Source organism: Ambystoma mexicanum, chromosome 7p (genome assembly GCF_040938575.1).
Source record: "Ambystoma mexicanum isolate Mex_15411 chromosome 7p, UKY_AmexF1_1, whole genome shotgun sequence".
NCBI lineage: Eukaryota > Metazoa > Chordata > Amphibia > Caudata > Ambystomatidae > Ambystoma > Ambystoma mexicanum.
The window spans coordinates 450,114,654-450,141,880 of record NC_090939.1 but is presented as its reverse complement, the minus strand read 5'-3'; the positions used below and the strand labels follow the sequence as shown (position 1 = coordinate 450,141,880).

Below are 27,227 nucleotides of genomic sequence, written 5' to 3'. Positions count from 1 at the left end.
TGGACCACCAAAAGATCCTCCTCGAGGAAATCGTCAATCTTCTTGCAAAGGACGTGATAGAACTCGTCCCGGGCAACCAGGTAAACAAGGGTATTTATTCAACTTACTTCCTTGTGCCAAAAAAAGATCTGACAATGCGCCCAGTATTAGACTTACGCCCTGCAAACAAGTATGTTAAGCCCCAAAAGAGGAGATTACATGGCAACATTGGACATGAAAGATGCCTATTTTCATATTTCCATGTTCCCAGCGCACAGAAGATTCTTGCGCTTCAAGGTGGACAGTCAGCACTACCAGTTCAAGGTGCGGCCCTTTGGTATAGCCTCGGCTCCGAGAGTATTCACCAAGGTATTGGTGGTGGTGGCGGCGCACCGATGCAGGGAAGCAATCCCAGTGTCCCCTTACCTGGACGACTGGCTCATCACGGGGCAGACCCCAGTAATTTGCAGATCCAACATCCAAAGAACGATCGACCTCCTCTTCGAATTGGGTTTCTCAATCAACGAGAAAAAATCAAGCCTGGTGCCAAGCACCTCCAAACAGTTCCTAGGAGCTATCCTAAACACTCGAGGGGTTGGCCTTTCCATCAGAGGAAAGAATTCGGAATCTACTACTGCAAATTCCTCAATATCAGTCCAGTCGCCAGATAAGGGTGCGCAAAGCGATGTGTTTGCTCAGCATGAGGGCGTCATGTATTTACCTGGTTCCCCACGCGCGCCTGCGCATGCGACCCATGCAGGAATAGTTGGCGAAACATTGGTCTCGGGCAAGTGGTCATTGGGACGATCTAGTGGTCGTTTCGCCAACAGTGGTACAAAGTCTTCGCTGGTGGACAAGAGAGAACCTGTCAAAGGGGAAACACTTTTACGATCCAGAGATACAGGCGGTAGTCCCTGTCGGGGTGGGGAGCACACCTCCTTCACCGAACAGCTCAGGGTCTCTGGTCTCACACAGTGGCCAAGAATCAAATCAATCTGCTAGAACTTCTGGAGGTCTTCAGAGCGCTTCGAACGTTCAAACCCAACCTGTTGAACCTGTCAGTGCAGATCTTAACAGACAGCACAACATCAATGTTTTACATAAACTAACAAGGGGGCACTCGTCCGCCAAATCTGTCCAGGCTTGCCCAAAGAATTTGGACATGGTCACTCAGACGGACCATTTACCTGTTATCTCAACATGTTCCAGGGGATCTCAATTCACTAACGGACGCTTTGAGCAGAGATCCCCTCCGGGAAGAACACGAATGGTGTCTACACAAAGAAGTCGTGGGAGACCTCTTCTCATAGTGGGGTTTCCCCACTATAGACCTATTCGCCACAAGCGAAAACAGACAACGCCCAGGATTCGCATCCAGGTTCCCCCAGCCAGGCTCCATGGGGAACGCTCTATGGATGAACTGGTCGGGATGTTTGCCTACGCTTTTCCACCAACCCCTCTGTTGAGGAAGATGGTCAACAGGATGCACAGGGAATCGACTCTCATACTAGTTGCTCCCACGTGGGCGAGACAACCGTGGTTCCCGCACCTGCGCAAACTGGCAGTGTGCGAACCCATCAGACTCCCGTGCTGGCACAAACTACTATCCCAGCACGATGAACAAAGAGTGCATCCTCAACCCAGCTCAATGAACTTGGCAGCATGGCTCCTGAAGTCACAGAGTTTGGCCATCTCAATCTACCACAGTGATGCATGGATATCCTAAAAGAATCAAGGAAACCAAACACAAGACACTGTTACTTTGATAAATGGAAGAGAGTTGTTATTTGGTGCCAGAATAAACAAATCAACTCAGTTGATTGCACTCCTTCCAATATTGTCAACTACATGCTCCACTACATGCTCCACCTGCTGGACGCAGGGTTGGTATTTAATTCACTCAAGGTACACCTGGCGGCACTGTCAGCCTACACCACCTCCCATAACAAAGTGTTGTGGTGGAAAGTACCAGTGGTTAAAGCCTTTATGGAAGGGGTAAAGAGACTCCACCCTCCAATTTCGAACCCACCACCAGGATGAGACCTTAATGTGGTGCTTGCTAAACCCATGGGACCACCCTTTGAACCCATGCATAAAGCTAGCCTCAAACACCTGACCTATAAAACTGCCTTCTTAGTAGCCATTACATCCATAAGAAGGGTCAGCGAGATTCAGGCTCTGTCAGTGCAGGATCCTTTCTTTACTGTTCATAAGGATAAACTGGTTCTCACCTAAGTTAATTTCAAAATTCCATGTTAACCAGTCCATTGAAATATCGGCCTTCTTCCAAGAACCCAAGAGCTCTGCTGAGGTGAAACTACACACACTAGATGTGCGAAGAGCGGTTTTCTACTGCGTAGACAAGACCAGACCGCTAAGGAAGACAGATCAACTGTTCGTCTCCGTAGCTATAGGCAGAGAAGGAGATTGTGTCTCTAAAGGTGCCATCTCAAAATGGATAGTCAAATGTATCCAGCTGTGTTACTCCCTTTCAGATAAAACTCTGCCTTTTACGCCAAGGGCCCACTTTACAAGAGGAACTGGGGCCACTCTGGATTTCATTGCAAATGTACCCCTTGACACCATTTGCAAAGCAGCTACATGGAGCTCTATTCATACCTTTACTCAGCACTACTGCATTTACACTCACTTCAAGACAGATACTCAAGTGGGGCAAGCGGTTCTAAGACATTTATTTGCTCATGACCCTTGTCACATCCCACCCCCTCCTTCTAACACTGCTCGCTAATCTATGCACAGCATGTGATCTAAGCAGATTCCACAAGCCTCAGAAGGGATACATTACTCACCGTAATCTTATTTCTGATGCTTGTATCTGCTTAGATTCACATGCGCCCTCCCTTCCTCCCCTCTGAGAGAAGGCGCATGGATGCTTGTAGTCTTATCTCTCTATCTGCTTTGATAATCTGTACTCGCGCTACTCCTCATGCTACCTCATGTCAGAAAAAATACAATCTGAGAGTCCTACACACGTGAGGGATCATTGGTACAGTGGACGTCACACTAGGGATAGTATTACTGGCACGCCCTAGGTCGACGCCCATTTTCGAGTTTCAAAAAACAAACTGTAATACTCTGCAGCTTCCACTAGATGTCGGCCTATGCACAGCATGTGAATCTAAGCAGATACAAGCATCAGAAATACGATTACGGTGAGTAATGTACCATATATATATATATATATATATTTGAAAAAAGGGGAAAGCCAGGCCTCCAGCACACCAAAGAGGTTTGCACTCCAACCGATCTGCACAATACAGCGTGCTGCGCCCAATACAAAAACCGACCTGATTCAGTCAGTTCCTCAGAATGTCCAGTTTATTTCATCATTATACCATTAAAAAAAATACAAAAGAGAGAACATCTGTTTGACGCGTTTCGCAGCATGCTCGTTGCTTGTTCACATACAAAGAATCAAAACACCAATGGTGATACATATACACACACAACACGTCTTTATGGTTTTAGTTCCATAGTTGTCCCTTTTCTCTTTTGTCCACACTCAATACCTTATGTACAGAATTCAGCACAGAAACTGCGGCAGCCATGTTAAAGTGATTTGCTTGCATCTAGTGGCATAGTTGTAAAGCCCTTATGTATACTTCATTGTGATATAATTGATCATTCATAAGAGCAATTTTTCATTTTAAAGTGAGCAATGCATAAAAGTTGTTCATCAAGAAATATTTACAGTCATTTACCAGATTCAGGAGAAGATTCAGTTTAAAATGCTGAATGCATAGAAAACATAGTAGCTACAATCACTATTTCAACAATAAAGTTTTCAGTGCTTAAAGTGCTTAGTGCAAACGAAACATAGCAGCCACGATTATCATACTGATCATAAAGTGCTTATTGCATTCCTGCAAACTATATAAGTTGCATCCTTAAAGTGCATCATACATGTTTATTACAGCAGCCATAGTGATTGTTTCTAGATTAAAATACTAAATGCCAATGCTTTAATGCACTCCTAACTGATAAAAAGAGCAGACACTTCTTGGTCAGACTCCCTAATAAATGTATAACAACTTCATCAATGCCTTGTACACAATTTGTCCTTTGCAGATGGTTAAAAAACCCTTTGTTTTAAATAAAAGGATAATAGCCAGAGGTAGATATTCATAATAAAGTGCATAATGCTCACTTAATTCCTGTGATGATCAATTTTGGACACAAGATTCTAACTTTACCAATATTGAATACTTCAATCGCATAAAATATGCCGTAATACTGATGGGACAACTATAGATAAATTATTCAAAAAACCAGCACGAGACAGTGTACCCTACATTATCACAAGTTTAAAAAAAAGATAGCATCAAGACATCTCTTCGAATGCTACTGTGGAACACAACATCAATGGGAAAAATCTAGAAGCTTCATTAAATCCAGTTTTTGTTTTATACTGGGACAAAATCATTTACTCATTTCATGAATGTTTGTGCATTCTATAGACTAAAGAGTACCTGAAAAGGAATGATGTTAGCAACAATCACAGACGCTTCAGGCTTATATATTCAGGTCCCTAAAAATGTGTACAGTTCTTCGTCCAGATTGTCCCCTTGGTTTTTTGTCTCAAAATCTAAGATGAATCTTGTTTCCATTCGTCGAAGTTCTAATTCTCGATTGCCCCCTCTAGGATTTTCCTTCACATGATGTACACCAAAGAATGTAAAGCTTTTGATCTTTGCTTCATGTATTTCTTTAAAGTGTACGGCCATCGGGTACGAGGCATCAAAATTATTGCTCTCATGTGCTGTAAGACTGTTAATTTCAGCTTCCCAATGGTGCTTCCAATGTACCATAAATCGCAAGAGCACATGACAGCATATACCACAAATTGTGTATTGCATGTGATTCTCGCCTTTAATTCCACCGTATGGCCCAGAACCGGATGTACATAAGTAGTTCTGTTAATGGCATGATGGCATGCCTTGCACTTTAGACACTTGAAGAATTAATTTGCAATTCCAGTTAACCAAATGACAGGAATAGATGTTTAGTATCACAGGGGGCATATAACTACTAACAAGTAGATCTTTAATGGAACAAGACTTTCTATAATTGATATTGACCCTTTCCTCTAGATGGGATGATAGAGCTTCATCTGATAGTAACACATTCCAATGCCGCTGGAGTATCCTACGTATGGCGTTCGAGTGTGTGCAATATGTTAAAATGAGTCAACCAGCATTATCTTTATCTGTTTCTTCTGGAGTTCGATTTGTTAGAAATAACTCTGTTTAATTCAAGTTCCGAGCTCTAAGGTATGCTTTTTCCAATATGGCTTTCGGAAATCTTTGTTTATTAAAGTTAATTGCAGTATATCTACATTCTTTGTCGAAACAGTCAAAATTCCGTCGAATTCTCACAAACTTACCATATGGGATGCACTATTTCAGAGCAGTTGAATGATTGCTGCTCACTAATAGCGGCATATTGGAACTAGTTGGTTTCCGATGGAGTTCAGTAATAATTTCGTTTTTATCCGATTTTACTACAACATAGAGAAAAATGATTGACACCTGACTGTGTTTCTGTAAAGTTTAGTTTCAGATTATTGACATTTAAAATTTTCACAAAATCAAGCCAATATTGATCTCCATTCCACAGAATAAAACGGTCATCAATGAATCTGAGCCATGGGACCACCTGATCAGTGTATTTGCTGTTGGTTTCAGTCTATACTATTGTTTTTTCCCACCAGCCCATTGTTAAGTTGGCATAACATGGAGAAAAACTTGTACCCATGGCTGTGCCCTTTAGCTGATTATAGAATGTATTATTGAACAAAAAGACATTGGCCCTCATTACGACCCTGGCGGATTTTTTCCGCCATCGACGGACTTTCCGGCCATGGCGTAAAGTCCGTTTACGCCATGGCGGATGGTGGACTTACCGCCCCATTCCGAGGTCGGCGGGGCGGTAAGTCCCCATTGACCCATTTACCCTTCCCCATTCCCATTTCGGCCCCATAGGGTATAATGGGAGTGGGGAAGGAGTTAATTACGCCACCGTAAATTACGGTGGCGTAATTAACACCAAGGTCCCATAGCGCCATGGATTTTTACGCCCGCAAAAAGCGGGCGGAAAAATGACCATGGCGCTATGGGAACTCGTAGTTGGCGGTAAGGGGTCGGCGCAGCTAACGCTGGCGCAAACCCCTTACCGCCAGGGTCCTAATGAGGCCCATTGTTGGTTAAACATAAGTCTATCATTTCCATAATCATTTGGCCATGTGAAAGATAATTAAGTGATCTACTGTCCAAATAATGTTTGCACGCTGCCTTTCCATCACAATGTTCAATCGATGTATACAGAGAAACTACATCTAGTGTAGCAAACCTATAATCCTTCTCCCATGTAATTCAATTTAGTTGTAATGTGCTCAGTTGGATTAATAGACAATTCTTCATAACAACTTGTGTCTTTTAGTTGTCTATGAGCTTCCTTAATATAGTCATCCCTATTTTGGATTACTATATTTGTCCCCGTGTCTGAGGCTTTGATGACTATGTCCTTCACATGTTGTAATTTTTGCAGGATCTGTTTTTTTTAAACGATAGATTCGATTTCGCTTGCTTCTTTGATATAGCTTTTTTGAGATCATTAATTACCAGATCCTAAAATGCCTCCAAATGTCCCTCTGGTTGAAACATAGGATTACATTTTGATTTTGATTTCAAATTACTTTCAATGGACCAATCTGTATCAATGTCAAGTCTTTCCAATGTTATTTCTGTATCATTTTCATTGGCTTGTGCCATTGATTCTAATTGTGCCAAATCTAGTAACCCTTCTAGATCTTCAATGGGTACTGCTGTTTATCCTTGCGGTTGCTTTTTTTAATTTCTCTTTTGGAGAATTCATAATGAAACATTTCTTTAGTCTTATTTTCCGCATATATTTGTAAAAGTCAACCCTTGTTTCAGCGTGGTCATAACTTGCCGTGGGACAAAAATAGAATTCATATTGAAGCACTTTAATTTGCTTCTCAGACAATTGATATTTGGATACATTGATGATGCTATTATCTGTATTCAAATGGCTCATTCTGTGTTCTTCTTTCGAGAGCGAGTTCTTGTATTTCCATCCGACTCTGAGCTGCTTATTCCTTTGTCCCCTCTTTGTTTTCTTTTTCCTCCACGTCCCTGTGGTCTTATCCGGTCTCTTCCTGAGGTCTTTTTGGGATTGTTGAGTACATCCATTCCCAACATCCTCATTTTGTCTAAAAAATGCATTTTTTCTGGGTTGGTTGTCACTCTCACTAGCAGTTCAATCTACATCAGAGCTAGAAGCTATCTCACTCGAGGCTGGGGGTGTTATCACAAATTTCTTCTGTGTATTTTGATTTAACATGTTCTTTCTTAAATGGTTGAACCGGCGGGCAAATGTATAAACTCGCCCCTTTTCATAGTCTTCTTTATCACGGAGAAATTTTCTTTGTTTCCACAGTTTAATATCTTCTTCATATGTTTAAAGACTTTCCTCAATACTGGCTCTGATTTTATTCCCTTCTTCAGTTGTTGTTATTTGGGAAAGTAAACTGCTTATTTCTTCAGTTTTTGCCAGTATTTTCTGCCTATCGATCCGTGCATATTTAATTAAGATGTTCAAAAATTGTCCTGAACACAAGTTTATTGAATCCCCCCATTCCTTAAGCATCTCCGGGTCCTGTTCTTCAAATGATGGCGAAATTAATATTCGCAGACCCCGTGGAATTCTTCCGACATCTACGTAGTTCTGCAGGGAGTGTTCCTCCCACTAGTTGCTGATTTCTTTTTTTTTTTGTTTTTTTTTCTAGTTCTTTCAGCAAGTTTATTTCATTTTTCTCTTTTTGCACAATGTCAGGCTGCATTCCCATGTTGTATTTCGCTAAACAGGGATTGTGCTTGTTCTCGTCGTGCTTTCTCTCTATCTAATTGTGATGCCATATTGCAAAAATAAGGCTAAAATGGTTTACTGGAGAGGAAGGTCCGGTGGCTTTATTCAAAGTTAAAGAGCACTCCAACTATTAACCAGTTGGTAGTGCTGGCGGTTGTGATCGATGGTTTAATATGCACAATGTCATGCAAAAAAACTGCTGAAAAACAGGCGCGGACGAGAGCCCACAATCAGTCTAAGCAGATGCCAGAAAACACTCACCGGTACCTTCGACTCCGTCTTCACCCTCCGATGACCATGGACTCCTCCGTAATCCTGACGAGTGCTCATGACATCCGCGCGACCGCCGTGGGCACCGTTCCTCAAATCGTTCGTGCCCGGAGCGTATCAGCATAAAGCCCATTCAGTAACTTGGAGCTTCGCTCGCATCCGATCCTCAGCAGGTGCAATTCCAGCACCTGTCACCTTAGCGCGAAAATTATATATAAATACAAAAACGCATAGGTTGGCGATACTTGTCGAAACTACAGAAAGGTTTCTGAAGAATGATGGCCAACTCGGAATATTTTTTTTAAGGTTTACTGAGGATCCAGTCTCGTAGTGCTAGTAGGGCCTCAGAAATACCAAATCCCATTCAACTCCAATGAACGTACTGACCGATTTGGTGTGTTGGGTCACTTAAAATCTTAAATTGGTTTGATGAAAAAAAAAATCTTCTTATAAAACACAATGGGACCAGATAAAATAAAGCAGTTTCTTCTGTCGAGTCTGTGGACAGTTAGCAGGTACAGATTAAAATGGGAATGCAGGGAAATTATTGTGGATGCCAGAAAGAACATTTTCAGTATGACAGCCATCGTGGGTCCATGGGCGCTGCACTGCAAACACCTTTTGAAATCTATGTTAAAGCACACATGGTCATGCCCTAACCTAAGGGAACGTAAAGCCACGACCCAGAGGGGCACAATATTGCTCTTTCCAGAAGAACGTGCCAAATGTAGCTGTAGTGTCTGTGGACCCAAGGGGCAAGGCAATGAACCTTTAAAATTCAGGATAATATTGGTGCCTGCAGCCCCGCTTTGGGTGTTCAGCCTCATGGTCTCAGGCAGGCTGCACCAAATGGCAATCAGTGGCACCCCATGAAACACCAATTCCAAACCCAATGGCCTTTGTAGAGAGTGCAACAGGGTTCAGAGTCCCTATTTGTCATGGTCCCTGTGCTTGAGGTATGGCCAAAGGGTAGGCCCTAGGGCAAGTGCCAAGAGCTACTTTACCGAGTAGGATTTACTTCAGGGTATAACTGTTGATGTGCGTAATATTAATGATGAATGAGTGTTACGTCAAGTGAACCTTCTTTCTCAATAATAAATAATGATTGTGTAATGCAGTGCACTGCCGTCAGCATTTCATAAAGGCCACGTAAAGTTTTTGGTTTCCAAAGTGGAAAGTGTAACATTACTCCACTTTTTTCTCTGATGTCTTTGTATGATCCTCGAATCTTTATAACATCCAAACTGAAGTTATTTCTCTGTAAGACATATGGCTCACATGATCAAAGTCTGCCATGATAGTTTTCAAATGTTATCTAGTTCTTGATCATCAATTCATAATTCTAACTACAAAATCAGCATGTATATTACGCTATGCTCATATGGTTAATGGAAGCAATGCCCAGTTGCATCTATTCCACAATTTATTCTTCTAGAAGTCAGGACATTCAGTGTTCACAAAAATGACTTAACATGTAGTTTATGTTGCACCCCATTTAATATGTGTACAAAGATCTCTCACTGAACAACTTGTGCTTTTAAAGTTAACAGTGGACATCAGTAACGCGTGGCAATGCAACCCATTTGCATGAACAGTGATTATCTAACAATGAGAGAATGTTTTGTTTGTTTGAGAATTACTTTGGTCAATGTTCTTGAATAAGATTAATGTCCACTGTCATGAAACATTGTATCAATATATACTGTATCAACACTATTTTATTAATCAGTTTTTTCAAAATTAAATATGCACCATGCATTAGGGTTCTGAATCACTAAATAGTAATAGTTGCTTTTTTATTCTTATTGTGTTCCACTGAAACATTGGAATGATGCAATACTTTATCCTCATGGCCTTCATGTCTGCCTTCCATGACATTCATAGGCGATCTGCTGCAGCGCGCATTCAAGAACTATTCAGAAGAAGAAAAGAACGAAAAGAGATCGAAGAAATGGACACGCATAGTATTAGATGGCCTTCTGCAAAGATGATTTATCGGGGACATCGAAACTCACGAACAATGGTACTGAATACTCATCTTTGTAAGAACTGTTCATACTAGTTGGAATTTGCATTTCTCTTAAAAAATAAGTGTACCAGTTGATCAAAGATTTCAGTTCTGGAAATCCGCAATGAGCCTTTTATCCTTTCAATGAAAATAAAATGAACATCATTGATTTGAGTGATAGTTAAACTTGTAATTACACCACTTAGATGTCCCAGAGGGCTTAGGTTTACATAAAGGAGATATTATTTGTATTGTTTAATTCATCTTGGCCATACACTTCATTCTAACATATCCATGAATTATAAATCCTATCAGTACATTGCTATTTGTAACCCATGTGAATTGATTTGCAATTGCTGTGAATTAACCACTCTTACTAATTTCATTTTAAAAGTGAGTTCATGTGAAGTTAAATTACGAGGGATTTATATGTCACGTACCTGTTTGATGGCATGTGACAGTGTAATATAGGTCACATATTTTAAGCAGGTATGGCATAAACAAGAGAATGTTACCAAGCTCCTAATGCTACACTGTGTGTACATGATCTTTTTAGCTTTTGTTTATTTTTTGTAGCAGGGTCACTGTGTAATGAAATACTACAACCTCTTATTTTTCTGTCAAATACAAAATACTGGAATTTATAAAACACAGGATTGTCTCAGTCAATCGAATTACTCAGAGGAGGCACATCCAAAGGTTGACTGAAATGTTATACAGCCTTCCCTCCCCACTCCTTGTAGTGATCCAGGACTAAATATCAGCATGCAACCATCAAACGCAAAAATAATAGGACCCACTTTCCATCACTGTGTTACCACCAACCCCAAGACAGATGTGAACTTGTTGATGACCCATTCTCTTGTTTTTCATGTGATCATGGAGTAAACAAGTCGTCCATGCATGCACATTGTCATCTTTGTTCTGTCCCTGAATGCTGTCCATGTGATTTTTGTCCAGGCCCTGTCTGTGAATAATGGTAATTAAATATATGATCTCTGTCCATGCAATGGTGGTATGAAAGAACAGACGAAAGAAGTCCATTGACATACGTGGTCAGCCTTGATTGTGTTAAATCTAGTTTGGCTATGGTTTATCTCACGCTAACAACCACGCTCACTATTCAAACTGATCAGATCCATCAACCTTAAGCAAATTGTGCTCTCACCTATGCACAACAAAGGCAACACCCTAGTACTAGTCTTTCTATCATCCCACCTCATCACCTGGCAGACCCCATCCCTCTCGACTGGTCACCATCCCACTCTCAATAACCCACTCAAGCACAGCTCACAAAGGTCAAGGTAAACACCTTCTCCCTAAGGCCTGCTCATTCAAACCCTTCCCTGTCAATGAGCTAGAAGCAAACTTCATAGACTTCCCTGTCTCAGGGAATCCCTCAGTCCTTCTAGAATTATTCACCAACTCACCTTTGAAACTGGTGGGCGCACATGACCCATCTAAATACCAGCCACAATAAGACCAAATAATCTGCCTCCTTGTTACATCACCTAGATTGCCTCCAACAAATGCTCAATCAGAGCCTAGAGAAACAATGGTAAAAAAAATAACGCCAACTCAAATCCCTCCACGCCAACTGGGTTCTGATCGCAGATGCCAGAGCTGCTTACTACTCCGCCACCATCGCGGCACCCCCTACCAGGAACAAAGTCCTCTATGAAGTTGCACAGCATTGTACCAAACCCTCAACTGACTCGAGGTGTCAATAACTCATGAAAGGTGCAGCAGAATCAACAACATTTTCATTGAAAAAATAGACACACACCGTCAGATTATTGACCAGCACCAACAATGCTCCCGTGGACCGAGAGCTTTCTCCACAGACATCCTAAATACACTTGTTTCCCTCAAATCTACCTCCTACTCTGTCAATATTATACCAGCATCCGTGTGGCGGTGAACACACTCCTCAGAATCATTAATGTCTCCCTCATTAACGTCTCATTCCCAAAAATCCTCTAGTCTGGTCTTATACAACCCCTTTTGAAAAAATTGACCATCGACCCAGATGGCCTAGCCAACTGCCGGTCCATTATGAACATCCCGTTTATCGGCAAAACCTTGGAAAAAGTAGTCGCCACACAACTGCTCGCCAGAATCAAACAATTACACTGCCTACACGACCATCAGTCAGGGTTCTGCCCCAAGTGTAGCATCAAGACAACCACCTCCAGGTGGGGGACTGGGTCCTCCAAATCATGAATAAGGGTTACTCATGCTGCTTCTTCGTCCTTCACTTCTCAACTGTATTTAACACAATCAACCACCTCATCTGTCTCTCCCTCCTTGCCGACAGGATTGTATTCACTGTCTCCGTCCTGAATTGGTTTACCACCACTCAGCTCTTGGGCAGACACCAGGCTGTCCACATAAGTATGTTGTATTTTAACCGACTCCCAGGCTCCTGCACAGTTCCCCAGCGCTCCTTCATCTCACTGATCCTCTTTAACCTTTACATGTAGTCTCTGTGCACCCAAAGATCCTGATATAGCCACCCACCAATAGGCAGATGATACTCAGTTGTACGTGAGAGTAAAAAGCATACAGGACATTGGTTGTCTCTGCGATTATCCAGCCATCTTCCAGTCCTGGATATCGAGTGTTGTACCTGAAACTTAACTCCTCAAGACTGAACTCGTCCTTATCCACCCTCCCGACTAAGCAATATCTCGGCCAATGATATGTGCCTAGAAGGATTTGATCCACAACTTTCAAAATCAGCAACATTGTTAGACTTCACCTTCGACAGCAGCCCTAAACACATAGCCAAGAAGGCCCAAACTTCCTGCCTCCAAATCGCCACCATTCGCTAAATGAAACCCTTCATGTGGCCACAGGACTTACGGACCGTAGTGCAGGCCCTTGCAGTCTTGCACATTGGTGGGGGAAAAGATCCCCCTGACTGGGCTCCAGCCACTTATTTGACTACCCTAAAAGCAGCCCACCAGGCCTCAGTACGCCTTATTACAGGTGCACGGATAGTTGACTGAATCAGCCCCCCTCATACGTGAACTACACTGGCTTCCTTTGCATGCCAGCACAATGTTCAGCACCACATGGCTCATCTACAAAGCAGTAACGAGTAGCACACCAGCATATCTGGCGGCTAAGCCGCTCATATCTGGTGACACATGCTGCTTGTGCAGCAAATCGATGAATTGGGTTGAATCACTACTCGTCCGCAAAGAGTGCACTTGCAAACAATCCTTCTCTTGTCACGCACCCACCCTCTGAACTCGATCCTGGTATTTGCTCGGAATGTGCCCACAGTTCTCCACTTCCCATGAATGCACAGACTGATGCACAAACCTCAACTCACAGTATTGTGCTGCTGTTAAGACATCAGCCCAAGCGCTGGCTACCCGCCCTCTGTACTGTGCTCCACTGCTCTCGAGCTAGATCTGCGCTTTAAACATTAAAATACAACTTATAAGATCTTTGAGTTGGCGTATCTATTTTTTTAGTAATAATTATTGCCACATGTGAGCAAGTTGCATTCATTTTATACAATTCAGGGCTGAGCAGGGACTTTTGATATAATGTAGAACTGCACAGCCTGTTCTCTGGTGCTTAGTCAATTTCCATACCCTCAATCCTTTGCACAATTACAGCACGTTATGTACATTCCTGCAACAGTTCACAGTGCATATTGTGAGGGGTCAGAAATGAGAGACAAATGCAAAGTTGTAATTTTCTCATTATCAGACGTTTATTAAACAAAAATGGGTTCGGTGAATGCCTCCCTATCCTAAGGAGAGTTTCCAGCCTAGAAACTAAAACTAAAGATCAGTCTATGTCAAGTAATTCAACTTATAAACTGTCTGTGTGTCCAAAACATTCCAATCTGGCCCTCACACTAGAAATGATATGGGTGCAAGGAAATGTCTCTGATTTATAATTTGTAAAAAGTTGTCATAATCCAAAGTAAATAAGTAAATGCAAAAGAAAATACTTTTCTAAAGAGAAACCTTTGGATCCAGAGGGTGATTCCCATCCCCTGGATTTTTAGGCAGAATGGAAAAAGTGTTTCTTCCAAACAGCAGTTTCTTAAAGGTCAGGTAGGATGGCAAGTGTCTCTTTCAAACAACAATCACCTTGGTTTGTTAGATTAGCTTCAGAAAGTTCTTGTGCAAACAATACATTCCATAACATTCAACATCCTTGGTTTTTTCTGTACTGGATTCACAAACATTCTTATAACATGCAGCTCCTCTTTAGTTTTGTTGTACTGTAGTTATAAGAATTCTTATTCAGATGAGAAAGTCCATACAAGGTATTATCTAACTTCTCTTATACTTTGGTGGATTATCAGATGTGTTTCTTCATCAGAAATCTTTTTGTGAGATCTTCAGATTTCCTGGTTTACTCCCCTGCCAGGTATCTTATCACAAAGTCTTTTTTCAACTTCACAATTTCAAAATGCTGGTGCTTCCTTGGATACATTGTTTTTACAACTTGAGTGGACTGTTAAGTTGGGTTCCTGGCCAAGAACGACACTGACAGCAGTGTAGGAACAGGAATTATCTTTACTAAGTTTCAGCTCCTGGTACAGGATACTGGAATACATTTAGGCCACATCAGGTAAGTTATGTGAACAGAACATCCACCAGCATACTCTCCGTCAAACCATCTTCTCAACTGCATTCACAGAACCCTTCAGAACATAACATTCTCACACACAGCATTCCATGTCAGTCATTCACAGCATTCCATGCATACAGAACAGGGTGCAGGGAAAGACAAGACGCAACATATCTTCCCCCTTAAACAACACAAGACACACCCAAGAAGCAAGAGACATACATACGCAACAACACTTGTACATCCCTCAACTTCCAGAACAAATCCTTCCAACAGCGCACCCACACAAACCTTGTAGCCATTCTCGTATAGTGGGACAATCTGCACCGTAATATGCCACTCCCTTTTCTCTACCACTAAGGGATAGACACCAACCACTGAACAAAAGGATACCACATCCAAACGTTCAAGCAACCTCAGGCTTCCATGCCCAAACCACATGACTGAGGCAGAAACCATGCAGTACTAACACGCAAGGTGTGCCCTGGAAGACACGGAGAACTGATCCCACCCCCCCACAACCATGCCACACAACCTTGCCAAGTGTGCCCCGGAGGGCACAGAGAAAGATCTCCCAAAACACACATGGAGAGCGAATCTTCCAACACATAGGGGGTCATTACAAGGTAGGTGGTAAAGGATTACCGACACTGGTGCCGGTAATCCCTTACCACCCTATTCTGAGGTCCCTTCCTTAGCACCTGGTTTTACCAGCCGTTATGGAAGGGACCCGTTAAGGGACTTCAGAGCTAATAAAGGTACCGCAAATTGCAGTTCCCTTATTAGCTCCATCCCCATTCCTATTGAGCCCTATGGGGGCTCGAATGGGAATGGGGAATGGTTCCCGGAATGGGGACTTACCGGGTCCTCCAAGGTTGGAATGACTCGGTAAGTCCCTATTTCGGGAACCCGGACCCGGAATGCAGTAAGTGGGTAGCCATGGTGCTAATAGCGCCATGGCTACCTCCTACCTCGGAATGACCCCCATAGTATACCACACACTAATACCATAAACAAATCTTAGCCCCCAAATACAACGTTAACCATTCCAACTGCAACTCACTGGCTGCCCACCATAACATGTGCACCATTTCCAACATGCCATGGTACTCCAAATACCCTGGTTCACCGACACCCCGCTGAAAGAGCATTCCAAGCACTCCGGGTGTCGACACCGACAAGACGCCTGTGCTGAAAGACCACATTCCACAACTTCAGCAACTCTTGGCCCCTTTCCACTCCTCTAAGGCCATCATTAATGTCTATGCCAACGGGACCGTCTTGGTCCAAGGCCCTCAGGCCAACCTTCACCTCTTTGATAGACGCTTCCCACGCCTCATCAACTTCCTCTCCGCTCCCGCTGTCCCCCCTCCTCTGTCCTCGGCTACCTTGCCTCTCCCCTCCCTCCCTGCCCCTTCTCTTGCTCCCTCTTCAACTCCTTCTCTAACACCTCCACAGGGCGTACCTCTGATCTGTACCCCCCCCCCGGAAGTTTTTCAAGGGTGGCAACCTTCTCCACATTGCCACTCTAAATTCTCGCTCTGCCATCAAGCACTCCTCTGATATCTGTCGCCTTCTTGAGGAACTGGACCTCGACGTCCTCGGTCTCACTGAGACATGGTTCACTGCCAGCTCTGCCACCAGCTTCGACACACTCCTACCTGACGGCTACAAGATCCTCTCCGTGCCCAGGCCCAACCGTTCAGGGGGTGGTGTTGCCCTTATCTTCCCTGAGTGGATTCCTGCCACTGTCACTCCTACGCAGACCTACTCCTCTTTTGAATGTCTTGTCTGCCGACTCTCTCTCTCTCCTAGCCATTCCCTTACCGTGGCTACTATCTATCGGCCACCTGGTCAAATTTCCTCCTTCCTCTCTGAGTGGGCTGACCTCTCCTCCTCACTCCTGTCCTCAACCACCCAACTCCTCTTTCTCGGTGACTTCAACATCCACCTCGATGCCTCCTGTCCCCCCACTGGTCTCTTTCGCGAACTCTGCAACTCTCTCTCACTCTCTATTCTCCCGTCTGGGCCTACTCACTCTGCAGGTCACACTCTTGATGCTCTGATCTCTTCTGACCTTCCCCTCCCCCTCCCTCTCTCCACTCCTCTCTCCTGGAGCGATCACTTTCTCCTATCCTCCCACCTCTCCCTCTCTTCACTGCCACCCACCTTCTCGGTCATCCGACCCATGAAGCGCGTGTCAGTTGAGGCTTTCGCCGCTACCTTCTCGCCCCCTCCTCCCCCCTCGGCTGACTCCCACCCTGACACAGCCCTCTCCATGCTCTATTCCGCTATATCTGATACTCTCGATATCCTTGCCCCAGTCATGAGAATCCGCCTGAAGCCCAAAGCCAAATGTAACTCCTGGTATGACTCGGATCTCGTCACCCTAAAACGCAAGTGCAGGGTGGCAGAGAGGAAATGGCGTGCTTCATGTTCATCCTCTGACAAACTGGCCTGCCGCCTGCTCCAAAGGCAATACCGGCTCTCCGTTCTCACCAAGAAGAGAGCCCTTATCCAAGCCCGCATCTCTGAGGCATCTAACAACTCGGCCGAACTCTTTAAAATCTGCAAGGAGCTGGCCAACCCTGCTGCAGTCTCTACCTCTCCTGTCCCCTCCCAGGCCCTCTGCACTGCACTGGCCTCGCACTTCATCTAAAAAACTCAGGACATCCTGTCCTCGCTCTCCTCCTCTCTCCTCCCTCCCTCCCTCTCTTCCCGGCTCTTCCTCTTGCTCTCTTGCAGCCGCCCCTCCGCCCTCCTTCTCTGCTTTTCCACCTTTTTCTGCTGATGATGTTTCCAGACAAGTCCGATCTATGAAAGCCTCGTCTAAACAGGTTCACCCCTGTTCCTCCAAAACCATCAAGGACCACATCGACTCCCTGGCAACCTCTCATTCGCCTCTGGAGTCTTCCCATCCCCCCTCAAGCACTCCCTTGTGCACCCCCTCCTCAAGAAACCCTCTTCCGACCCCTCCTGCCCCGCTAACTATCGCCCAATCTCCATTACTCCCTTCCTGGGCAAGCTCCTGGAGAAACTGGCCATCTCCCAGCTTAACCTCCATGCTGAATTTGTTGGTAATCTTCATGACCATCAATCCGGCTTCAGAGCGGCCAGAAGCACGGAAACTGCTCTCCTGAACATCCGTGAGGACCTGCTCCTGAACCTCGATTCCAACACTCCCTGTGTTCTCATTCTGCTCGATCTCTCCTCTGCCTTTGACACTGTCAACCATGCCATCCTGCTAAACCGTCTCCGTGATAACCTGGGTATCACTGGTCAGGCTCTGGCATGGCTGACCTCCTTCCTTTCCGGTCGACCCTCCCAGGTCCAAATGGGCTCCTTCCTCTCTGACATCTTTTTCTCCACCTGTGGTGTCCCCCAGGGATCCAACCTCTCTCCCTGGCTTTTCAACCAGTATCTGGCACTCCTTGCCCACCGCATCGCCGCTCTCTGCCCCTACTTCCAGTGCTATGCGGACGATACCCAGCTCATTTTCAGGCTACCCTCGGCCTCCTCCTCTCCTTCCCTCATCTCCGACTGTCTGTCTGCTATCAAGGAATGGTGTGCCGCCAATGACCTCTGCCTTAACGCCAGTAAGACGGAGATTCTACTCATCGGCACACCCACTCCCTCCTTCCCTGCAGCTCTCTGGCCGGCCTCCCTTGGCCCCCTTCCTGCCCCTACCTGCAAGGCTAAAAACCTCGGGGTCATCTTCGACTCCACACTCTCCTTCTCTCCTCATATATCTGACGTCTCTAAGAAGTCACACTACCAACTGCACCTCCTCAGAGGTATTCTTCCCTTCCTCTCCTTCCCCCAGAAGCTCACTGTCTCCCGAGCCCTGGTTCTCTCAAGGCTGGACTACTGTAACAGCCTCTATCTTAATCTGCCTGCCTCCACTCTCCGCCCTCTGCAACTTATCCAGAACAGAACTGCGAGACTTGTCCTTGGCCTCAAGCCCAGGGACCGTATCTCTCCAGGACTGAAATCTCTACACTGGCTCCCAGTGGCTGCGAGGATTGAGTTCAAAACCCTCTGCATTGTCCACAAGGCCTTCTGGGGCCTGGGGCCTAAATACCTTCAACTCTCTCTTCCTAAATATCTTCCTTCACGAGCCCTTCGCTCATCCGTCTCCAACTCCCTCATGGTCAGCCGCTTCTTGAAGCAACGAGCTGGGGGTAGATCTCTCTCCGCAGCAGGGGCCTCCCTCTCGAACAGCCTTCCTGCCTCCCTGAAACTTGAGGAGAACCATCTCCGGTTCCGGAAGCACCTCAAAACCTTCCTCTTCGCTTCTGCCTTCTCTCTCCCTCTCCCCTGCTAAACCTGCTTAACTCCACTGAATTCTGCACTAAACCTGCATCTGGGCCACTCTCAGCGACCTCGGTCCAGGGCCCAGCCACTCTCCACTTGCACTGCCTCCCTGGCTCCCCCTGCACTGTGGGACTGTCACTGTATCCCTACAGCCCCCTTCCCAGCACTTGCTCTGCACTTACCTTGCACTTGCCACCAGCTGGCCCTTTTATTCATTATTTTTTTTTTACGCTAATTACCTTGTACTGCACTTTCCCCCCCACCTCCTCCCCTTGCACTTTCTCCTTTTTCCCCTTACCTCTGCACTTGCGCGATCTGAATGACACCTGGCCTAGTAGGATCGTTTGTCTGTCTTCCCCTTGTTTCCCCCCCTCCCTGCCTCGTCGCGCCTTGAAACACTTGTGTATAGGCGCGTTACAAATACCATATCATATCATATCATATCATATTTCAGAAAGCCAAGAACGACCACACCTCGTCATGATACACGCACCAGACAATGCAGAACAAATATTCTAGACTGTTATCACAGTTCACTAACACATTAAGATAAACCTCCCTTACTGTTTTACTTAAAGCATTGAAACTATGCGCTTGAAATTCAAATTCTAATTCAATGTTCTTCAATAAAAACTCAGCCTGTAAACTAAAAGGGCTAAGCGAACATGCATCATAACTTGTTAGGAAGTGAGGGGCGGTGGATGTCCATCTCCTTCTGCTGTCCCCCAGCACAGCCAGCATCCGCGTCGCCGTTGTTAAGTTGGGTTCCTGGCCAAGAACGAGACTGACAGCAGTGTAGGAACAGGAAACATCTTTACCAAGTTCCAGCTCCTAGTACAGGCTACATTCGAATACATTTAGCCCACATCAGGTAAGTTATATGGACAGAAAATCCACTGGCATACTCTCCGACAACCCATCTTCTCAACTGCATTCACAGAATCATTCAGAACATAACATTCTCACTCACAGCATTCCATGCATATAGGGTAGAGTGCAGGGAAACACAAGACACAACATGGACCTCCTGGTATATTCCCCTGCCAGGAATCCTTTGGTGGGTTCTTAAGATCTCCTGGTATACTCTCCTGCCAGGTATCTTCCCACAGTTTTTAACAATGTATTTAATTTTTTTTAAATGCCTATTTGGCCCGCAAATTTGTGATTCAATAAAACCACTAGTCTGCATATTCCGTTTTGGATTTCTTTCAATCTGCATCAACTCCTTCCTCCTCTTCCTCTTCTCAGTACTTGAAGCTTTATGGGAGTCGAAGTCCATAGAGTTTATGGGATTTATAATACAATGTTGTTGAGGAGGTTTACTTAGAAAAACATCGGAAACAGGAGATGTTATGTGAGTGTTGTGTATGTTTGGAGTATGAATGGGGTTTTGACTAGAATGACAATATGCCATCCGAAGTGTGGGTGTCATAGGGTTTTCTTCAGGAAAAGGGAAGGAATACTGCATCTATTCCAGAAGAGTCACCACCTCCCCCTGGCTGTTGTCTCCTCCCACATGATCCTCCCTCATATTGTCACCCCCAGGGTCAGAATCAGGTAGTGGCTGCTGTCCCCTGGCCACATTCCAGGAGGTCGCTGCTCGAGAATTCGTGATGACTCCACAGAATTCATAACAATATATAAGGGTTCAGAAAATAAAGTTGCAAGCTATTAGCCAGCAATAAAAGTCACTTGCCACCTCAATTATTTACATACACATAGCACACCGTTTCTTACTGGCTTAGAGTGAAAATATCATTAGCCAATGTTAGTGGCAAGTGCGCATTTTTGTGTGTGTGTGTATATGTATGTCTATATATATATATATATATATATATATATATATATATGTTATTGAGTATGCGGTTAAGTTGATCTTTTTGATCAGTTTATAACTTTGGCGCTGTCCAAATCCTCATGAAACGCTGCAAAAAAAGTATAGACCCAACTCTGAATTATTTTGCAAAGTTTTGACGGTTTTGTCAAGGGTGGGCAAAGTTCTAGGCGGGGGTCCCAAAACCTTTGAAATCCGATAGATATGAATGGAAACAAATTTAGCTGGTGGCTAAAACACAAACCGCTGGATGGATTTGCACCAAACTAGTGCAAAGAGGAGCGGCTGGCCTTGAAAGCAAACGTTTGTAAATTTGGTGTGAATCCGTTCAGTACATTTTTTTAAAATTATCGGGAATTATCGGGAAGCCACATAACGTTCGCAGACATGGTGTGTGGCCGATGATTGGTCAGTTGAACAACATGAGCATCAAACGTTTTCAAACGGACGCCATGTTGGATTCACAAACTGTGCCCATAGTCCGCAGACATCGCAACAGAAAAAAGCTCTGAAAAATAAATTTTTGGTTATTTTGAAGATTAGTGCCTGGGGAGGGGCGGGGTAGAGAAGAACAGAAAAATGTATGCGACGATGTGTGTAGAAATGGCAGTGGGGTTGTCGCCGTGTTCGCAGTCATTTATATTGTCCACGGACAGCAGTAGGTGTTTATGGGCATCCATTGAGAATGTTGGTGTTATGTTTGCTACAATGCTTCACTTGGGTTTAATACATATGTAATGGAACTAGTAAGTGTGAATGTGGCTATCGCAAAATTGTGTAGTGCATGGTTACAAGAGTGTTTTCTTTGGGTTTTGTGCCCCAACAATCTGGACTGAACTTGGGTTTTATAGTTATGTAGTTTGAATGATGTGAACCCTGGGTAGAAACAGAATCGGAATTTTAGAGGGTGGGTGTAGTAGTAGTAGAAGTCACAGTACATATTGTTGTGGCCATGTCCATTGACTTGATTGTTCGGCCATGCTAAAACAATCTGGTCACTGACAATGGCCACAATAGTAAGCTTACTTTGGGTTTAATTAATTGTACAATCTGTCCACTGGCTATGGTAAGCACAGTATATTTACTTTGGGTTTAATAGTCATATAGTTTTGACCACTGATTAGAGGCGAAGTAATATTTCTGGCGTGTGAGTATAGTAGTGGTAGTAGTAGTGGAAGTTACACTACAAATAGTTGTGTCAATGGTGAGTGAGCAGATTGGTCGGGGCATGACGGAATGGAGTTTGCATATAGTGGAAGTAACAATACATATTGTTCGGGACATTGCCTTTGGCCACAATCAATCTCCCCACTGGCCATGGCCACAATAGTATGTTTACTTTGGAATGAATGCCAGCAACAATGTGGCTACTTAGTTGGACTTGGTAACAAGGGAACATCTGTGTTTCTTTCTAAAGAAAAGAAAATCTAGTTGGTTGTTGAACATGGAATGCATACATACTTAAGGTTGTCTACATTTGTTTATTTTTTTTTTACCCTCACAAGTAGTACTTTGTATGTACTATCTTTATATATAAAGCTGAATGTATGTATGTTTGTAAGTTTGTCCGGCTATACAAATCCACACCGTTGAACCCATGTCTACCAAATTTTGCATGGATTCCTCATTTGTCTGGGGCAAGACGGCCGGTACTAGAAGGAGGCAAAATTTGGAAGTTTCTGAAGAAAAATGTTCGATGTGTTTGTTATTCCTTTGAAATTTATTACTACTGTATACATTTCAAAAGTGTTTTTTAAAGCATTTTTTTAACTTAATTTTATTTGCATTTGTAAAGAGAACAAGACATTTCAAGAAAGCAAAAATTACAGGTGTAGGCCACCACCATGTCAACAATCTTGCTCTCCCCCCCTCTCTCCACCCACCTCCCTCAACCCCCCTTCTAAACTCACACAGTCAACGGTGCAGTTCTCCCTCATCAATGTCTCAGAGGCTCTTTTACTCATTACATCTGTCTTTTGCCGTTGTCGGCTCCCTCCAGGGCCTCTCTCCTGTCTCTTCTGATTCAATTTCCACTCATTTGCTTATTTGAGCCCCGTGATTTCCTTCATCCAATCCCCATTTGAGAAACCGAGAGCACCACTCTGCTTGAAACTCATCCATTTTATCGTTCACTGTCGCTGTCAACCTTTCCAATTATCATTATGTTTTGTACTTACCCCTCCCAAACCTCTTTCGAGGAGAGCGTTTCATTTTTCCAACACTGGTCTCCCTGCCCTTAACATTTCTTCACACATTTTAGGGAGTCTGTATTCTTCCCTGTCTTTTTGTGGGACCCCTAATAGAGACTGCAGCAGGCCCAGGCCCAGGCCCAGGCCCAGGCCCAACCCTATTCCTGTGTTCTCTTCCATCCAGCTCAGCATCTCTTTTCAAAACACTTGGACTTTGGGACACCGTCACCACATGTAGGCCAGAGACCCCCAGTTCTCTATCCAGTATCTCTGGAATGTTTGTCTCCCCTGTAGATACGTCTCATTCATTGCTTTGTACAACTTGGACAATAATGCCCTTTATTGTTGTTGACAAGTCCATTACTTTTTCCACTGCCGTTAACTCTCTTGCCACCAATCCACCCCACTTTGGGTCCATCAATGTACCCTTGATGCGGAGATATTCAAATCCTGACATCGAGTCCCTTTCCAGTACCCCCCTTACCATTTCCAGCTCCAGGAAGACTCCCTCTTTAAACAATTGTCTCACTCGTTCAAGGCCTGCATCTGACCACATCTGCGATCGGGCTTGTCTCTGGTGTCCTAAGTCAAATGGGGGCCCCCATATGGAGGACATAGGGGAGGGCCACGTTGTGTAACCCTGTGTGCCCTTGGAATCACGCCAGGCTGTCCAATAAACCCCCAGTGTGGGGTGGGACCTTAGCCGTTCCGGGATGTACCTGATCAGGTACCAGAAGTAGTCTCTCACCTTCAGTGGATGTGCCTCCAGGTCCTCCAAGTAGGTCCAATAGATCCTCAGATCATCCCTCATGTGTTCAAGCATCACCCTAAGTTGGTGTCATGACTCTTGCCCCTGGCCCTCACTGGCAAGTCAGCCTTCCAGTTATGGCCAGGTCAAAGGCCTTAAAACTTCATCCAAGACTCTCTTGGAGTCAGTCCTGGCGCCTTTGGCGCCAGGCTCATAACCATCATGAAGACCAACATTAGAATGGGACTATTTACTTGGGACGATTTAACTTGGGGGGGGGGGGGGGGGGAGGGGTCAGCAAACATGGAGGCACACACTTAGCTCAGTTACAAGGAACTGGGCTATGCAGTCTAGTCTTTTGGGTGTGGCAGGCCTGGGACTACTTTACCTGGACTACTTTGGGAGTGGCAGGCCTGGGACTATTTTACCTGGACTACTTTACCTGAGACTATTTACACCACACCCAAACAGCAGGACATGCTTTGCGTTATTCTGCTGTGGGCAGCGTAACGCTCACCGTGTCCAGTTCTTTGATGCCAGCTTACCTGAAACCAAGTGTTGTATCGTGCCTGAGTGTGTTTGTAATTGAGTCTGCCTAGTCTGGTCATGTGCTCAGTGATGCCATGCAAGCATCAATTGGAATGTTGATGTATGAGTGTGAGAATGATGTAGTGTGTGTTCTGTAACTGGTCAGTTGGTCCCTTCCTCCCTGGGTGATGGGTGCCGGTGATTTATTGTCTTATACTTGGTCTTGTCCTGAAATATGTAACTTAAGGAACTGAAGTAAACTCATTAAGAAGTTTACTTCAGTTGTGTGCCAGTGAAATGTGTGCCAGTGACAAGTGTAGGAGGTTTCCTTGTGCAGAAGAGTGCAAAAAGGAGAAGTTGGAAGAGTCTGCGCTCTCAAGTCTGCACTCTCAATTAGGGATCGGATTATAGTGTGCTGCTGTCGCATTGTTATGAAAGCAAATTGCAAAGATGCAGAGCACTGCATCATTGAGCCGGAAGAGGGGCTGTGTCCCCGAAGGTACTTTTTGTTTAAAGATGTGGACACGAGGAGGGGCTGTGTCCCCGAAGGTACTGTTTGTTTAAAGATGTGGACACAAGGAGCAAGGAATGGAGTTATTGTTTTTCTTTGCTTTTGAGGATTTGTTTATTAGTGAAATAGCAGATTAAGTTTAGTTTGGTGATAGATGTCATGTGAGGCCTGTATAACATTTAAAGTGCGTGAGAGTGTGAGCTTGAAATTGACGGTTGTAGTTTCTTGTGGGATATGTTGTCCAGATATTTGGGTGCTCCATCAAAGTGGTCGAATGCTGAGGAGCAGAGAACAAGGTTTACAATTTTTGTTTACAAACTTGGTTTTGAGTTTAGGTTTCAAAGGTGTTTGCGCTCAGTCAGCCAGGGGTGTGCAGGATTTAAATCCTGATTTGAAAGGTTTTAAAGGAGGTTTAAAGTCACATTTTTGAAGGAAGTGATTGAAACATGCGTAGTTCTAGTGATATTTGGAAATGTTACTCAGTATTTGTGTTTTAAGAACATTTGTGATGGGGGGCCTGTGGCAAGTGGTGGTGTATGATATTGATTTGTGTGCACGGATGGAGTGTGAAAGTCGTGGCCTCTGTTAACAAATGCTTAGTAGTGAAATAGAGTGTTACTGGCATGTTTAAATAACACACATTTCCTTCCACAGATGGACTTTTTATTGAAGTATAGGTTGCGTAAGTCAGTATTGCTAGAGTGTGGTATGTGGAAACTTAAGTAGAGTTTCTCTGCACTAATGTTTTTCTCCACAAGTGGGAATTTTATAATGCAGAATTAATGAGAGTTTGGTTATGTTAAAGTGTATATGTGCTGATGGTCAAAGTTAATGGTTGTTGTGCTTAGAAACTTTACAGTAGTAGTCATGATGATATGAGGATTTTAGCAGAGTTATTGATGTTTGTGTGTTGCTTGGGTGTATGAAGTGGGGTTCTCCCAAAAAGGACCTTGATGTACTGAGGAATACTTTCAACATGAGCACAATTGGGGTAATGGAGTCACTGACTAGTGAAGTAGATACCCGAGTATCAGGGATACTCAGCCTAGTTGGAGGTGGTATGTGTTGAGGCACATACCGGTTTGCAGTTCAAGGGTGTGAGGGAGTTGTGTGTGTGTTCTATTGGGGGACGTTGGAGTTAAGATTTGGATGAGAGGTATGGGTGCCTCTATGTTTGTAAAGTGTAGTAATGGTTTTTAGTAGTTGGATGCCTCTTCTTCACTTAGTAGAAAGAGGAAGGGACATTGGGTGGATGTTCATGGAATATAGGAGGTGGTTAGCAGAATGTTCTTAGTTTGGAGAGATGATACAGGTGCATCAAACTTGTGGGTGTTTGTGTGTGTGGGTGTGTGCTGTATATAGCTGTTTTGCTTGAGTTAACTGGTTATCTTTTTGATATCTCTAAGGAGGGGAGATATGTAAGGATCTGGTCTTATCCTGCATCCTAATGGAATCTGGAGTGAGTGTCATGATTGACAATGGAATGTTACTTGTTGGAATGTTTGTGTGACTGGTGTTATCTTGAGGGAGTTGAGAGATGTAGCCTGAGAGAGAGGATGCCGGTGCTTGTCTATGAGAATGGACTTTACCATATGAAGAATAATGACTCTAGAAACTGGATGTTACACTTGGAAACTGCTTAAAGAAGTTGCTCATCCACACCTTGATGTCAGAGTCATTTTGCTAAAACACAGAACCCCACACCAAGGACCTGTAGAGAGAGAAAGAACACTACGAAACTTACCTGAAACAATATCCTGTCTTCAATCCATCGCCGACTTCAGTTCCACTCACCTGAATGTACAAACTCCATCATCCGGCACTGCATGCATCCTGGAATACCATAACCTGGAAAGAGGAGAAAGAAAGACAGCATTAGTAAGCGTTTATTCATGTTTTCTTCCGAATGAAGAAAGCCACACAATTCTTACCTGGGTAGTCATCTCCTGGTCAGTATCATTGCTGGAACATTATGGCGCTTGGCGAGGAACATTGCAACCTGCAAGGAGAGAAAAGACACAGGTTAGCAATGTAAAAGGCGAAACAGCGCTGCGCATCGCGCATTACTCACTGGACAGCATTGCGCACACCGCGCTTTCGCCTACCGGCCCATGCTCATCTTCAAACTGCATGACCACTCCAAAATACCTTTCCATACCTAAAAGGAAAGAAGCAAGACATTATTATTCGAACTAAGAGGAACATAAGAACGGCATATAAAGACTGTAAAGCAGCAAACCTACGGAGTCGCAGCAGGCCTGGATTCCCACAGGGGGGCGGCTTGCACCAGTGAAGTAACTTGGTCGCTGCTCGCCCCCACATCTACGCGCCCCTGC

General features: G+C 44.3%; 1 protein-coding gene across 6 annotated transcripts in view; it reads left to right on the top strand.

Annotated features, from left to right (window-relative positions):
• DCAF6 (DDB1 and CUL4 associated factor 6) overlaps positions 1 to 27,227 on the top strand; it is a 2,172,363-nt gene that overhangs the window by 1,868,156 nt on the left and 276,980 nt on the right. For all 6 annotated transcript variants that reach the window (XM_069636466.1, XM_069636467.1, XM_069636464.1 and 3 more), the window contains one exon: positions 10,042 to 10,180. In XM_069636466.1, the coding sequence (XP_069492567.1) occupies positions 10,042 to 10,180 (139 nt within the window). The remainder of the gene's footprint in view (positions 1 to 10,041; positions 10,181 to 27,227) is intronic.